Source organism: Bombyx mandarina, chromosome 09, assembly GCF_030267445.1.
Source record: "Bombyx mandarina strain Sakado chromosome 09, ASM3026744v2".
Classification (NCBI taxonomy): Eukaryota; Metazoa; Arthropoda; class Insecta; order Lepidoptera; family Bombycidae; genus Bombyx; species Bombyx mandarina.
This window is the reverse complement of record NC_143216.1, coordinates 4,748,767-4,765,015: the sequence shown is the minus strand read 5'-3', so window position 1 is coordinate 4,765,015 and position 16,249 is coordinate 4,748,767. Positions and strand designations below refer to the sequence as shown.

The 16,249-nt window shown below is 36.8% G+C and overlaps 2 protein-coding genes across 7 annotated transcripts in view; both read left to right on the top strand.

Moving 5' to 3' along the window:
* The window catches only part of LOC114240756 (uncharacterized), a 259,933-nt gene that overhangs the window by 145,647 nt on the left and 98,037 nt on the right, over nucleotides 1-16,249 (top strand). For all 6 annotated transcript variants that reach the window (XM_028171406.2, XM_089729688.1, XM_028171410.2 and 3 more), the window contains one exon: nucleotides 9,161-9,190. In XM_028171406.2, coding sequence (XP_028027207.1) covers nucleotides 9,161-9,190 — 30 coding nt within the window. The remainder of the gene's footprint in view (nucleotides 1-9,160; nucleotides 9,191-16,249) is intronic.
* Nucleotides 1-16,249, top strand: part of LOC114240824 (uncharacterized) — a 327,083-nt gene that overhangs the window by 226,467 nt on the left and 84,367 nt on the right. The window lies entirely within an intron of this gene.

The window sequence follows — 16,249 nt, the reverse complement described above, 5'->3', positions numbered from 1 at the left end:
TTACATTGTTATTGTTTTTTAAAAAGTAAAATGAAGGAAAAACAAAAAACGTAACGAAATGTCTACAACACGACAACAACAAAAAAAAACAATCCATCGGTTAACCACAAACAATTCTCGTTCACATTTTTCGTTTGAAAGTGACACGATTGCATCATATTGTTTTGATGTTACGAAATACACGAAAACAATATAAATGAGGATAAATCTTTAATCAGACTGGATATACCCAGTTTTTTTGGAGTTTACTCCTTTAGAATCGATTTACATATATAGGCCCGGGGTATGAAAATTATGGGGACCAAAATCTAGCATGTCACACGAAATGCGTTATGCGCCTGATTGCGCATGTCACACGAAATGCGTTATCGCAGGTGACGCCGGGCTGCTGCGCCGGCAGTCCGCCACAAAGCCTCGTACTGATCGCGCGTTTCTCTCATTATTGTATTTTCATATATTTGTTAGTCGTTTGTTTTGTGTCTCGTTAATTTGTTAATAATCTGTAGTGTATCGTGTTGTCGTAATATAGAACTATTTCTCGTATTGTTTCGTTTAATTTTTTATATCCAGTAAACTCCAGTCGTGCGTCGGAGCGGACACACACACTTTTTTTTTAAAAAAGAGGTTGATTTACTTAGCTTGACTGTCTTTATTCTAATGTAAATGTAAATATTAACAAAATTAAAATACTTTATTTTATACATGTGTAGATACCAATTCTGTCTTAAATGATGTCATCCATGGTTTTTTTTCTATACTATTAGTGAAAGTATATTCTGTAAATTAAGTATGTTTCTTTATTTGTGTGTTGGTTTATTCTTCTTTCATGTCAAAACAAAGCAACGCACGGACATTATTTTTTTTAAGTTTTAGGTTTACATTAGAAAAGTGACATAGGTTACCTTTTGTCATCTCGAAAAAATATCTAATTCCCACGGAAACTACACTGGTACTTGCTTTTCGTAGACCACGCGGGCGAAGTTGCGGGTAAAAGCAAATACGTTCCAATTCTTTCAATACATTTTTTTTGTTAGTGTTGTTGAAGACACACGAGCAGGCATAGCTCGGAACATTATGCGGTTACTGCCGTTCTAGTACATTTATCCAGATCAGGATTCGCCTTAGCATTTAAATACAATATGCACATGACCTCCACAGAAACAAGGAGTGGGATCACTGGTGCTAATACCAGAGAAAACTAAAATTGATTTAGGTTTTTGGGGATTAGCCTCAATGTACAGGTCAAACTTTTTGTTTCACTAACTTGAACCGTAATGTAAAGCGTACAAAACTTACAAAGCGTGAATCTCACTAAACGCCCTTGCGAGTTCGTTAACCCCGTGCGCGTACAGTTCTTGTAACTGTGTTACCTTGGTTTATTTTAAAAAAAGAACAAAATTTTACGATCGTATTTTTATTGCTATTATGTCAGAAGCCGCCGCCTCTAAATTTAGCTTCAATTGATATTGTTATCTGTTTTAAAGGGCGACAAGTCAAAAATATGTACATTGTATTGAGATAATTACGGATTTAAATGTCTTATCCTAGTTTTTGCCAGTGCAGTTAATATTTTCATTAAACTCAAACGGTGTATTGCTATAAAAATAAATTGTGTAATGTCCCTGATGTTTGTAATCTCAACTGCGTTTTGTAGGAATTATTGTGAGTCCGCACGGATAGGTAGCTACCACTGTTCTGACTATTTCTGCATAGAAGCAGTAATACGTTTCGGTTCGAAGGGTGGAGCAGCCGTTGTACTTTAAAAACTGAGACAGTAAAACTCATACCTCAAGGTGTGTAACGCTATTTACCTTGTAGATGTCTATGGATTTCTCACTGCCTTCATCGCCAGAAGCTTAGGTAGAAATTGTATCTACAAGAAGGCACCATAATGAGAGAGAGAGAAAGAGAAAGGGAGAGAGAGAGAGAGAGAGAGGAAGAGAGAGAAAGAAAGAAAGAGAGAGAGAGAGTATTCTTTATTATACACCAAAAAACAAACAGTGCGATACATTAAACACAAAAACAGTACAATAATGTGTTTCTGTTCACCGTAATACATTAAGTTTCGGAGCGAAACGAGATATTGCTGTCCGGAAAAACTAAAACGGTAGGTAGTAAAAAAATAGGGCTAGTGAAAACAGACCTTCTGTTGTACAACGCGAACACAGCTGAACGCGTTCTCATAACTCTAAAGATATTTACACGCATAAGTGACAAGGTAATAAATACTAGTGATGAAATCAAACGATCTGTTTTATCATCTATCGCTGTAAACAAGAGGTCAGTCGGATGGCTTTGAGCTTCGCCTAATGGAGTATTCCACGATATGCAGATAACTCTAACCAATCTCGCGTCCCATCTTCGTCTTGTCAAACAACTACTTAAAAAGGCTTGTAGACTTAGATTAAATAAGATTAGTTAAGGTTTAACTGTTTCCAACTATTGTAAATCCAACGCATGTAAATAATTGTTTATGACGGTATTTAAGATAATTCATGAATGAGCTACCCCACTTTTCTACTATAAATATGAGTGAGTATTGTCCGTTAAATCCATACCCGATCCTGTAGACCGAATGGTTATCAGTCGACGTCGCCCTAAACACGTCATTACGGATCCTCTCGATGCATCAACGATGCTTTTAGGTACCACAAGCACCGGTCGCCGTCCTCGTCGAACCCGTCACTTGCGACGAAGGGCTGGACGAGTGAACTAACCCACAGACACAGCCCACTGAATTTCTCGCCGGATCTTCTCAGCGGGTCGCATTTCCGATCCGACGGTAGATTCTGCGAAGCACTGCTCTTGCTAGGGCCAGTATTAGCAACACACCCGGTTTGAGCCCCGTGAGCTCGCCTACACGTCAAGGAGAAGCTGATATAGCCTCTCAAGGCTATCAGAGGTAGGGAATAAAAACCGTTGAATATGTATGTCCTCCTTCTTGCGTAGATAATCCTCAATGCTCAGGGTCGTCGCCTCCTCTAACAACTTTCTCCTGTATTATCCTGCATCATTTCTACCTATCCTATGCGGTAGGCAGCGGCTTGGCTCTGCCCCTGGCATTGCTGGAGTCCATGGGCGACGGTAACCACTCACCATCAGGTGGGCCGTATGTTCGTCTGCCTACAAGGGAAAAAAAAACCTAGGCTGTGTGGATAGCAACGTGGGCTGAAGTGTTGAGAGTGGAGCATATCTGGTCCATAACTCTATCCTGTCTCTAACTTTGTCTGGTCGATGGTTCTGGAGCGTATATCGACGCTTGAAAGGCAAACGTGACTAAGCGACAATAACTGCTTTGTACATAAATGATGGCAATAACCATATTCGATGCGCAAAAAAAAAAAATTCTAGTTCTATTAGAATCATTTCAATCCTACAGCTAGATTCGTTAAAATAGAATTTTTTCAGGTATTTCAACTTTGAATTAGTCTACTGTAAAGTTCACGCATTGTCGCTTAGTCACGTTTGCCTTTCAAGCGTCGATATATATAAAGTTTTGTTTAATATTACGCTTAGGTTACGCTTTTTACATCATAAAGATAAAATATACTATCTCTCTGTTGTCATACAAAATGTTATGCCGTCAAATTTACAAATAAATTTAATTGGATAGAGAATCACGAGCGATCATCATGAGTCGATACGATAACGTAAAAAACAAAAAATGTTACTCATAGTACATAATATCGCAATCGTACATCGTAACAGCTATCTGGTGAGGCGTTTGTTTGTTTGTCCGTTAACGATGAGAGGTCAATTCTGGGGCTTTCGTGTTATTAATGTACGTTATCTCGACCCCCGCGGATAAGCAGTTATCACTGGGCGGTGACTGACGTCACTTGAAATATGTTTTAAATGATTCGTTATTATTTATAAAACATTGTCAAGGTGGGTTTCGTGACGTTTGTGTAATCAGCTGTTTTAATTGATTACAGTTTGTATCCACGCAGTTTCGGCATTATAAAAAGTTCGATATAAAAATTGTAATTGAAAGATAGTAACAAAATTTGATAAAAGAGATTTTGCTTATCTGTTACGTAAACTTTTTAGAATGTATTTCGTAATGAAAAACAAGTGTGTAATTGTTTTTTCATTATTTTTTTATTATAAAAAAATACTATAAGATTAATCGATTAAAAGCTTAAGCGGAAAATAGCTAAAGAAAAACAATGTGTTTGTGAAGAAAAAATATATGTATAACAATACTAAAATAATGTTACAAAATATAAAACTATAGTTATATATAACTAGTCAGGTCATAAGTATTGTCACACAGTAAAAACTTTTCTTTTAGAATGCTGGCCACAAAAAAGCTTATTGAATTCGAATTTCGAATTGTTCATGAAAATAAAAATGTATACTTTTAGAATTTTACTCATTTTTAAATATGGAGTGGACGCTTAAAGAAGACCGTGTTGCAGTTATTGCGTTGCATCGTTGCGGTTACGCGCCAATTCAAATTTTTAACATACTGATAAATTTGAATATAACCAAAAGATTCGTTTATCGTACCATCAAACGATACAATGAAGACTCCAGTGTAGATGACAGGTCAAGAAGTGGTCGCCCTCGGTCTGTTAGGACTCCAGCAGTGATAAAAGCTGTGAAGGCGCGAATTCAAAGAAATCCCAAACGTAAGCAGAAACTGTTGGCCCTTCAGATGGGGTTAAGCAGAACCACGGTGAAAAGGGTGTTAAATGAAGACTTAGGGCTTCGGGCATATCGAAGAAAAACAGGACATCGTTTGAATGCTCGTCTAATGGACCTGAGACTGAAGAGATGCCGCGCTTTGTTGAAGCGGTACGCGGGAAAAAAATATCGGGAAATTCTTTTTTCGGATGAAGAAATTTTTACCGTAGAAGAGAGCTACAACAAACAAAATGATAAGGTGTACGCACACAGTAGTGAAGAAGCGAGCAACCGTATTCCGCGTGTCCAACGAGGTCATTTTCCATCCTCGCTTATGGTATGGTTGGGAGTTTCTTATTGGGGCTTAACAGAGGTACATTTTTGTGAGAAAGGTGTAAAAACGAATGCAGTTGTGTATCAAAATACAGTCCTGACGAACCTTGTGGAACCTGTTTCTCATACCATGTTCAATAACAGGCACTGGGTATTCCAACAAGATTCGGCGCCAGCTCATAGAGCGAAGAGCACACAAGACTGGCTGGCGGCGCGTGAAATCGACTTCATCCGGCACGAAGACTGGCCCTCCTCCAGTCCAGATTTGAATCCGTTAGATTACAAGATATGGCAACACTTGGAGGAAAAGGCGTGCTCAAAGCCTCATCCCAATTTGGAGTCACTCAAGACATCCTTGATTAAGGCAGCCGCCGATATTGACATGGACCTCGTTCGTGCTGCGATAGACGACTGGCCGCGCAGATTGAAGGCCTGTATTCAAAATCACGGAGGTAATTTTGAATAAACTTTAGTGTCATAAGAATCTATGTTTTGTTAAGTTCATTTTGGTATATGAATGGTTACATAATGAATAAACTTGTTTCAATTATTTTACATTAAACATGTGACAGAATTTATGACCTGACTAGGTATTTATAGAAACTATTGTTACTGTGCAGCAGATGTGCACGAAGGTATTAAAAAAATATTAAATATACTTGAATTTGTTCTTAGCAAAAATATGTCGAATTCCCACCGCGTGGATCATAAATCATATTAGGAAATAAATTCAACTGAAATAGACAGTCAAATTTATTATTATTTTTTGTGACAACACGCCGAGTACCTGTGCATTTAAATTTTCAAATTATCATGGCATTACTAGTGGCCCGGAGGCCTTTCCAGTTTCACAAGGACAAGGGTGAACAAGCCAGGGAGCCAGGGAGGGTGGGTTTTCCTAACAGTTACCCGAGCGTCTCCAAGGGAGACCTAACAACTCAAGAGTAGCTTCGCGAATGAATATACTTTAAAAAAAAATTATCGACTACTTTACTTTTATATTGAACTAGCGACCCGCCCTCGCTTCGCTTCGGAAACATTAAAACACACATGAAACCAAAAAAATAAAATAAAATAAAATTTAAAAAAAGTAGCCTATGTTCATCAGGGACAATGTCGGCTTCTAATGGAAAAAGAATTTTTCAAATCGGTCCAGTAGTTTCGGAGCCTATTCGAAACAAACAAACAAACAAATCTTTCCTCTTTATAATATTAGTATAGATGATGAAATTTGTTCTGTATTTAATGCGTGTGCCCGTTTTTCGTTATAACTTTCTTAATCTCGCATTGATAATTATCGCATACGTCACGCGCGACCTTTTTAGAATGAAAATATTTTGCTTTCCGGGGACATAATGAATTTTTAGGTGGCGTCATGCAAATCTTGTTTTGACAATAATATTTTGAGACATGTAGATAATAACTGTTTTTGTTTCAAAACAATTATAAACGCTTATCGTCATCGTTCGGGTCTGTTGATATTGCTGTTGTTCTCGGCTGTATTCATATTCATAAATCTAGCAGGCGGTTTCTGTTAATTCTAGTCTTTTTTAATTTTTATAATAAAATTAATAAACACCTTCATATTATATCCCCTAAACAGCAAGAAATGCAGAACTTCTATATTTAATTGGTTGTTTAATTTCAACGTTATGGACACTGAAATTTTATTGTTTTTGACAGAAATCGACATAAATACTTCAATGCGCCACGTATGGCACCGGTTACTTATAGGGCAGTCAAAGGGTTAAGAGACAGAATAAACAATGGCTACTTCGAAATCCCCTTTTGAGTCGCTTTTTTCCTACCTATTCTAGTTACCTCGAGGGGTTATACTAGATTCGCAGAACCAGTAGGTGAGCTTACGGGGCTCAAACCTGACGACGTTGCTAAGACTGATCCTAGCAAGGGCAGTGCTTCGCAGAATCTACCAACGGATCGGAAACGCGACGCATTGAGAAGATCCGGCGAGAAACTCTGTGGGTTGTGTCTTTGGGTTAATTTACGTGAGCCCTTAGTCGCAAGCGACGGGTTCGACGAATAAGGTGAACGGTGCTTGTGGTACCTAAAAGCACCGTTAGCGGATCGGGAGGTTCCGTTATGATGTGTTTTGAGTAACACATTTAACATTTTGTTTGTTTTTAAGGCTTGACTGCTGGTAAGCGAGCTCCTGGTGTTATGTGGTTAACCAGTTTAAGTGGTTATCCAGCCTATAGATAGACATCGCTAGTGAATGTCATTACACTTCAAGAGAGGTCTAAATTTCAACTTGTAGTATATAATGACGGTCTCTCCATTCAAATCGTAACACTTAGCTTCACCACTACCTATCAACGTTTGTAATTTTTATTTGTTGCTAAGATGGGTGGACTAGCTCACGGCCCATCTACTGTTAGTAGGTACCGGAATCCATAGACATCTACAACGTAAATGCCGCCACACACCTTTTGAGATATAAGTTGGAATATCTCAATTTTTAAAGTACAACGGCTACTAAACGAAACGCATTACTGCTTCACGGCTGAAATAGGAAAGGTGGTGACTCGCAAGTCGTCCTACCGCCAGTAAATATGGTAATATCGTAATTTCCTGGCGCCGTTTTACAGCTGAAACGTGACCGATATCGCTCGCTTCTCTCAAATAATTTTCCTCCACGTACGACGTTTACCGGAAAAATAAAAGTATCAATAAATTTCAAAAGCCTTCGATCGCGGAAACACACCAATGCCGTCAGGAAATGAACACACTGATTATGGATAAAACACTTATTTTAGAAATTGAATTATAACCTTTTTCGATCCTCGCTTTTATCAAGATCGAACTGGAAATTATATTTTCAAATTAACTCCGTAATACGCAATATATTTTGCGATCAAAAGATTTAGTGCCTTCAAAGGTACTATGTTTGTACTAGGCATCTGTTTGGAGTGTAGACTGTAGAACCTTGGTTTATCGATTTAGTTCAGGGCTTAAGGATTGACGGTGAGCCGCGATGTTCATTATCGGCCTCACCAACTTTAAGACATGAATCCGAAGTATAATTTCTTTTCTAGAACGGTTATCGGACTCTTCAATTCGCAACGCAAAATGAGACGCGACAGAAATAGTCAGGACGCGAGCTCACATTACTAGTATTTTTTTATTTTTTTTAGTGCTTGGATGGGTAGACGGGCTCACAGCCCACCTGGTGTTAAGTGGTTACTGGATCCCATAGACATCTACGACGTAAATGGGCCACTCCCCTTGAGATATAAGATCTAAGGTCTCAAGTATAGTTACAACGGCTGCTTCATTTGCATTACTGCTTCACGGCAGAAATAGGCAGGGTGGTGGTACCCATCCGCGCGGACTCACAAGAGTTCCTACCACCAGTAGTAACATTAGTAATGCAAATCTTATAAATTTTGAAGATTTTAAATATAATCTGCAAAAAGCTTTTCCTTCGTCGTGGAATTATAAGGCAGGTAGGTAGTTTCTTAAAAAAATTGTTACCTGCCGGCGGGACTTGATGGCTGGCTTAAATTAATACGACCACATTGAGTATATTCTCGAGCGTCCAAATACGCTCGTATAAAAATATTTCAATTTCACTGTTATTGAAAAACGCTGTAATCTAGAAGACGTTAAATTTAAATGAAGAATGAAGTCGTCTTGTTTATGTTTGACATGTTTACGTTTCTACTAATAAACACAAGGTTGAACTGTCTAACAGAAAATACAGTTTTGTTTTTTTAGAAATGAGAATGTTTACATTAATTTAATCTGCCCCATTTTCATGATTATTCTATGTGTAAATGAATAATGTAGGGTTTTTTTTTTTTTTTTCGTTATAATTTGCATTTTTATCAAACATATGTAATTAATGTGAGATATTTATCGACATTCTTAAGTTGGTTAAAAAAAATGAGAGATTTTTTTTTATAAATAGCACTCTAAAAGTGATCTACTTCATTAATCCAAATAAACAATTTATCCAAATAAAATAAACAAATACAAATAAATACTAACAACTAATGTCATTAAAGTATTTTTTGTTGGAACAGCCCCTTAGGCTCCAATAATTCTTTAGAAAAAAAAAATTCTTAAAATCCACCCGAGCTCACGACGTCTTTTACAAGTCTTTTAATTTGCTAGCAAAATTGATTTATTACTGCTTTTTTTTTAATTTTGTTTTTATTTTTTTTTCTTTTCGTTTCAGAGTCGGATCTTACGAGTCTTTCGCATGTTGGTAAGTGACTTTATGTTTTTATTTTCTATTTCAATTATAGTGAAATTATGTAATACGTCATCATCATCATCATCATTAGCTTACAGCCATCCCCTGCCTTTCCCTATTTACTTAATAGGTAATACTAATTTATTTCTGTATTTTCACTTGGCTTCATTGAAAAAACATTTACATTATTAATATACATACATATCTATGAAATTATGACATAGTAAGATACGTTAATTGCATGATTAAATGAAGCAGTAAAAGCCAAAGAACAATTATTATTAGCATTCTTTGCTGATATTGAGTTAGTTGTTAGTTATAATTGCAGAAAAGCCCTCACGTACGGAACGCTTGGAATAGCATAGAATAGGATTTTTAGATGCACATTGTGCACGTGCTGAGATATCTTTCTTCACTCAGTCATTTTTATGAAGTTGATTTATCAGTTCAATACCTATATCCCTATACAAAGTTATGTATGTACGGAAAAGACTGAGTCACATATTTTTATTGTGTTTATTATGAACGAATAATCTCATAATAAGCCCGTGTCATCGGAAATAATAAAAAAAATTGTGAAATCGGCCACCCATCTTGAGATATGAGTTCGAAGTCTCAGTTGTATTGTTCCACGATATTTTTTTTCGGGCCGGTAACCAAACCTCCTGCGAGGTCCCCGCACTTAGGGGGAGGTATGTGGGACTAGTCCGCGTCTGCGATCCACAGACCCAAGGATATTTTTAGGGACCAACCTTCAAACCGTAACGGACGTCTGCTTCGCGGCAGAAATTGCCGCTTTGGATCGCGTCGATTCACTCTCGTTACTTTTACCAAAAGCCTTCCAACAAAAGGTCATTATTCTGATGGAGCTCGTCAAATGCGACGAAGAGTCCGACATACAGCTTACTTAGCCTCTTGGCATCTTAAAATAGAAAAGTGAAAGGAAAATAAAATACTTTCAATTTTGACTCTTCTTGTTTCGTCATCATGATTTTATCAAATAAAACTTATAATTATATTAATGGCCAAATCATCCCGCGTCTGTATAGTTGTGTTCCCTTATATCATCTGACTTAAGTATGTTATTCTGTTGTTTGAAAAATAGTGTATCGATTTTGGTCGGGGTACTTCTGGAGTTCTCACAATATAAGAAATACATCGATTGAAAAAAGGATTTACAAAGGTAATTTTTAGGCAGACCACAACTTTACATTTTTTTTTATTGCTTATTTGGGTGGACGAGCTCACAGCCCACCTGGTGTTAAGCGGTTACTGGAGCCCATGGACATCCACATCCCAACCCTTCAAACCGAAACGCATTACCGCTTCACGGCAGAAATAGACAAGACGGTGGTACCTACCCGTGCGGACTCATAAGAGGTCCTACCACTAGTAAAACAGCGTTGCTGTGTCGGTTTTTGTTCTCTTACAACTTTCGAGCACGGACGAACAATGTTTCTTTGAATGCGTTATTATTCTGTAAGTATCTATATCATCAATACCTTATTAAAACACCACTTAAGTTGACTTTCGAACCAAAATCAGTTGCATTAACAAATTTATATTTATGCAAACCGAGAAAGTATTGTAAACACGACGTTCACAAACAGCGTGTAGTTTCACAAATGTTTTGAAACGTTGTCACTCAAACGCCACTTTTGTTTGAGTGAGAAATTTATGAGTGTGCCCTTGAAGGCCAGTAACAGAAGGCCGTCCATCTTTCTAACGTTTACGAAGTTAGAATCATTTAAATTTAATTGATCGAGAATGTGGCGTTATACTATTCAATAAAAATCAAAGATGAATAGAATTTTGTCTGTCGCAAACAAATCTGAATAAAACATGAAAATAATCAATAAGAGAATCAATCGAACAAAGACGGTTTATCCAGAATATTCGTATTACGTTTCTATTCGCTTAGATTAGTGGACGAGCTCACAGAAGTGGTTACTGGAGACCATAGACCTCTACAACGTAAATGCGCCACCCATCTTGAGATATAAGTTCTAAGGTATAGTATAACTACAACGGCTGCCCCACCCTTCAAACCGAAACGCATTACTGCTTCACGGCAGAGATAGGCAGGGCGGTGGTACCGACACGTGTGGACTCACAAGAGATCTTACCACCTGTAAAAAATTAAATTAAGCAAACACAAACACGTTCGACTACATATCATTGTTTTTATAGAAGTAAATTATTCCAGAGATCATGTAAGATATTATCATTATAAATTAAACTCACGTTATACTGTAATTGTAAATAATGTTTACAATGAGACATACTAACTATTACTTCTCGTCAAAGAAGCTCTCTTTTCACGATCATACACTGTGTTCCACTAAATATTACATTTTTTTGCGACCAACAAAACACAGACATCATTTTAGAAGTCAATTAATACGAAGGATAGAGAAATTTGGAACTTAATTGAAATTCGACAACTATCAAACTGGTTGGTTGGACGTATCGGAAGCTGCTGCTAAACAATAGTTATTATTAATAACTAGCTGACCCGGCAGACTTCGTAGTGCCTCAATCGATGAATAAAAGACCTAAACTTTTGTATGAAATAAACTTAAAACAAACAAAAGGAATCCGTCCGACGGGTGTCACATCAAAGGAAAAACAAAATTGTTAGTTTTATTTAATTTCGTGAATTTTCATATTTATCTACCATTTAAACCTTCTCTGGACTTCCACAAATAATTCAAGATCAAAATTAGCCAAATCGATCCAGCCGTTCTCGACTTTTAGCGAGACTAACGAACAGCAATTCATTTTTATATATATATAGAAATAGAAATAATTAAAAGAGAGAGTGATTTCAACTTCGAAATTTCAAAGCCCAAAATCGAGATTCACGTTGTTACAGTAATAGGTTCCGATGATCACTTAGAACCAGGTACACTCATATAGAAAATCGGAAACACGTCCTTACGGATCCATCAGATCCAATAACCTTTGCATTAGATGCCTTCAGCTCTAATACTAGGAGCAGGCTTAGGGACCCCGGTAACCGTACTCGTCGAATTCGACAAAGAGGTCGACGTGCAACCTAACCCATGCATCAGCCCGCTGAGTTTCTCGCCGGATCTTCTCAGCTGGTCGCGATTCCGATCCGGTAGTAGATTCATTCGCGAAACAATTGCTCTTGAGTTGTTAGGTCTCCTTCGGAGGCGCTCGGGCAGTTGTTAGCAAATCCCACCCCTCTTGGCTGAGCCTTTGCTCGCCCACCGGTCCTGGTGAAAAAAAAAAAGAAAATCGGAATTATCCTGTCATCGTTACTTTTATTATTGTTTACTGTGATTAAAATCAACAATGATTGATGTAATGCTATCACAGTTGCGCCATACATATTAAGCGTGTAATCGATGGTTACGTGTTTTAAAAAAAAAAAAAAAACTATAGTCTTCCGCGAGCCAACGCGTCAATCATATTTGCAATATTTACACATAGCTTCCTAGTACATTTCAAGAATACTGATATTAAGCATTCAAAAGTGACGAATCAATGCAATTCTGATTCTTATATCTAAAGTGTTAAAGAAAAATTAATCGAAACATTGAGGCGATTATGTGGACAATAGTTGTCGTGCTTGGTTGAAGGTCAATCTGTGATATTTGAAATTCTTATAGTACACATATCTAGCACCAGCTAATGGCTTAGTAACAAACAAAGCGTTAATTAATTTATAGCCCATTTATTATAGAACAAGCCATGATATCAGTATCTTGCCCGAACAATTCTTTTAATATGACGCAACCTTAAATGGATTGTTGAACCCAAAATATATAATATTTCTATTACAGAAACATAAGGTTATGTACAACTACTCATTTCATTTGTGTCAATTTGTGACATTATTAGCTTTAAAATAACGCTTTATGAACAAATTTATAAGTTGAAATACCGGATATTCGATACCTCTAATGTCGATTGTATATGGCATATTAAATTAATATTTAATTTTAGCTTTATTTAAACATATTAACTAACTAATAATATCCTTTAATGTATTATAGAATTGGTAAGATGCTTAGAATTTTTAACTGTTCGTATGAAATCGTTGATAATAATAATCGAAGTATCCGATGATGGAAACGCTAATAGATACTGTTTGGTTTTATTAGGAGTAGTATCAATAAGGTAAAGTAGTTCATAGTGACCTCATTTCGAGAATGCGTTTCGATTAAAGCTCATAACATTAATTGGTTCTTTGGTCCTTACGACTTAAGATGTGAATTGTTTCCTCCATTTCGTGGCATTTGATCCGTCAATGTCCGCTACAAAACATCATCTATCTTTATATATATACTAGCGACCCGCCCTCGCTTCGCTTCGGAAACATTAAAACACACATGAAACCAAAAAAAAAAAATTAGAAAAAGTTGCCTATGTTCATCAGGGACAATGTCGGCTTCTAATGGAAAAAGAATTTTTCAAATCGGTCCAGTAGTTTTGGAGCCTATTCGAAACAAACAAACAAACAAATCTTTCCTCTTTATAATATTAGTATAGAAAAATGAATTGCTGTTAGGTAGTCTCGCTAAAACTCGAGAACGGCTGGACCGATTGGGCTAATTTTGGTCTTGAATTAATTGTGGAAGTCCAGAGAAGGTTTAAAAGGTAGATACGTTTGAAAATACTCGGAATTAAATAAAAATAACAAATTTGTTTTCCCTTAGATGTGTCCCCCGTCGGACGGATTCCTTTTGTTTGTTTTAAGTTTATTTTATACAAAAGTTTAGGTCTTTTATTTATCGATTGAGGCACTACGAAGTCTGCCGGGTCAGCTAGTCTATTAATAAATAAGTCATATGCAGCTTGTGAAATTGGAGTTTGTTAATAATTAGCTTTGTAATTTAAATGATAATTGAATTCGAAATTTGTTTGTTTGGAATTCTCATTTTGAGCTTCTCTGGATCGCATTAGTCTTCAAGCGTAAAGATTATTCTTGACAATACTGACGTCAGGATCATCAAATTTATTTTTTGCATGTGATAAACATTAAATCAGGACACGGTCAAAATTGTGTAATCAAATTTCGTTTATAGTTACGTTAAGGTCGTAATTATTTTTACTCTAACTCCGTCTTCATGTCCTCGACGACCTCGCCCTGATTTTATTAGATAGATCAAACAGCTCAGGTCTTGAACTGCAAAAACTGTTTATTCGTAAAAACGTTACTTCTTCTTAAAATTCGGAAAGTGCATCGCACTTAATACACCTAAAATCACATTCCCAGACGTTTTGGCATTATACCAATTATTGTCACCATACGGTCATTTAACGAAGCCCGATGCTTTATGTCTAGTGTTTTTGTGGTTTTGTTGTTTTCGTCTACAGGTTTGCAGTTGGCGCGCGATTAGTAAGCAATAAATGTTGATTCCGTAAACAATTTGATGAACGAATCTTCAAAGCGCCCAGTACAGAGTAGAAACTAAGTTTGGCATTTTGCCATGCCAATACACAATTCAACAAAGGTAATTACAATGCTTTATAATATGTGTTACAAAGAGCACAAAGCTGTTGCTTTCAAAGTAATTTTAGTTATCCACAGCCGCCGAGGGCGATGCCTTTATGTAGATTATTGAATACACATATGGCCTCTTTGAGTTCGAAGTACTCGTGTTATGGTTGTGGTAATGTGTGTGTGGTTGTGGTATGCAATACAGCGATAGGCTTACGAAACAGTAATTATAATTCGATCTTTGAAAGCAACCTACAAGAAGACCACTCGTTTCATTCACCCTCATATTCAGTGAAACCATGAAACGTCAGGGTTAACAGTACTGGGAGTTTTTAGTGGGCATCCAACCCTCTGACCGTACCCTTAGCTCAAGGATGTGGAATCGATTTTTCCCTACCACCTTAAAAGTGTACAGGAAAACGGATTCTACAAAAAAATAGTATAGCTTTATCGAAAATATTATTTGTACCAGTATGTTCATGCCTAGAATTATCCTGTAAAATTGTTTTTGTATGTATGTACATAAATCTTCGAATGACCGCTACATTCTTTCTAGCGGTCACGTTTTCTGTTATGTGAGTAATTTGTTTACATTGACGTTAAAATATTAGATTTTAATAACCTGAACGTTAGTCTACTTGAGTGATGAGAACGGTTCATAGTAATGGCTTCATAAATATGAGTAATCAGCTCTCAATTATACATGGTGTATTGGTATAATTATAAAGAATGAGAATGAAAAATCGTTCTAAAACTTATTATTTGTTGTTGAATCTTTTTAAAAAAGCAAACATTAAATGGTAATCCAATTTTCCATGTACAATCGACATTAGATATATCGGATATCCGGTAGTTCAACTTATGGATTTGTTCATATAGCGTTTAAGCGTCAGAATGTTACTGCGATAAAACGGCGCGCCTTTGAGTTTTTCGCCGAATCTTCTCAGTGGGTGGCGATTTCGATCCGCTGATAGATTCAGCATTTAGGGAAAATGTTAACAAGCTCTCTCAGGTTGAGTCCTGAGAACCAGTTCACTCGCTAGTGAAAGTGAAGCCAGGATAGCCCATTGAGGCAGATAGGCAAAAAAAAGAAACTGAAGACAGGTGATAAAGGAGGTGTTGCTAACACTGCCCCTAGCAAGAGCAGTGCTTCACAGAATGTGGCGAGAAACTCAGTGGGCTGTGTCTATGGGTAAATTTATTCGCCGAGCACCTTGTCACAAGCGACGGGTTTGGCTAGGACGGTGACCGGTGTTTGAGGTAATCAAGAACAGAAAACTATATAGCATAAGTATAAAAACTACCGAACACACATAATAGATGACGTAGCAGAACAGATGATTTACGCTTGGCTTAGCAAATGAATGTCGTTTTGAAGGAATATTGTTTAGAAATTTATTGCGATTTCGGCTTCGGGAACGATCCCTTATACCCGACGTAACTCAGATATTCTTTTGTTCTCTGCAGCACTTTTTCTCAGCTTTGTTTTCAAAAATATAATTTATGTTCAATACTTAAGAGGTCCTTTCAAAATTATATACTATTTTAAATAGTTACACTATATACTGACAAGGGTTTGTTTACTTATTATCATACTA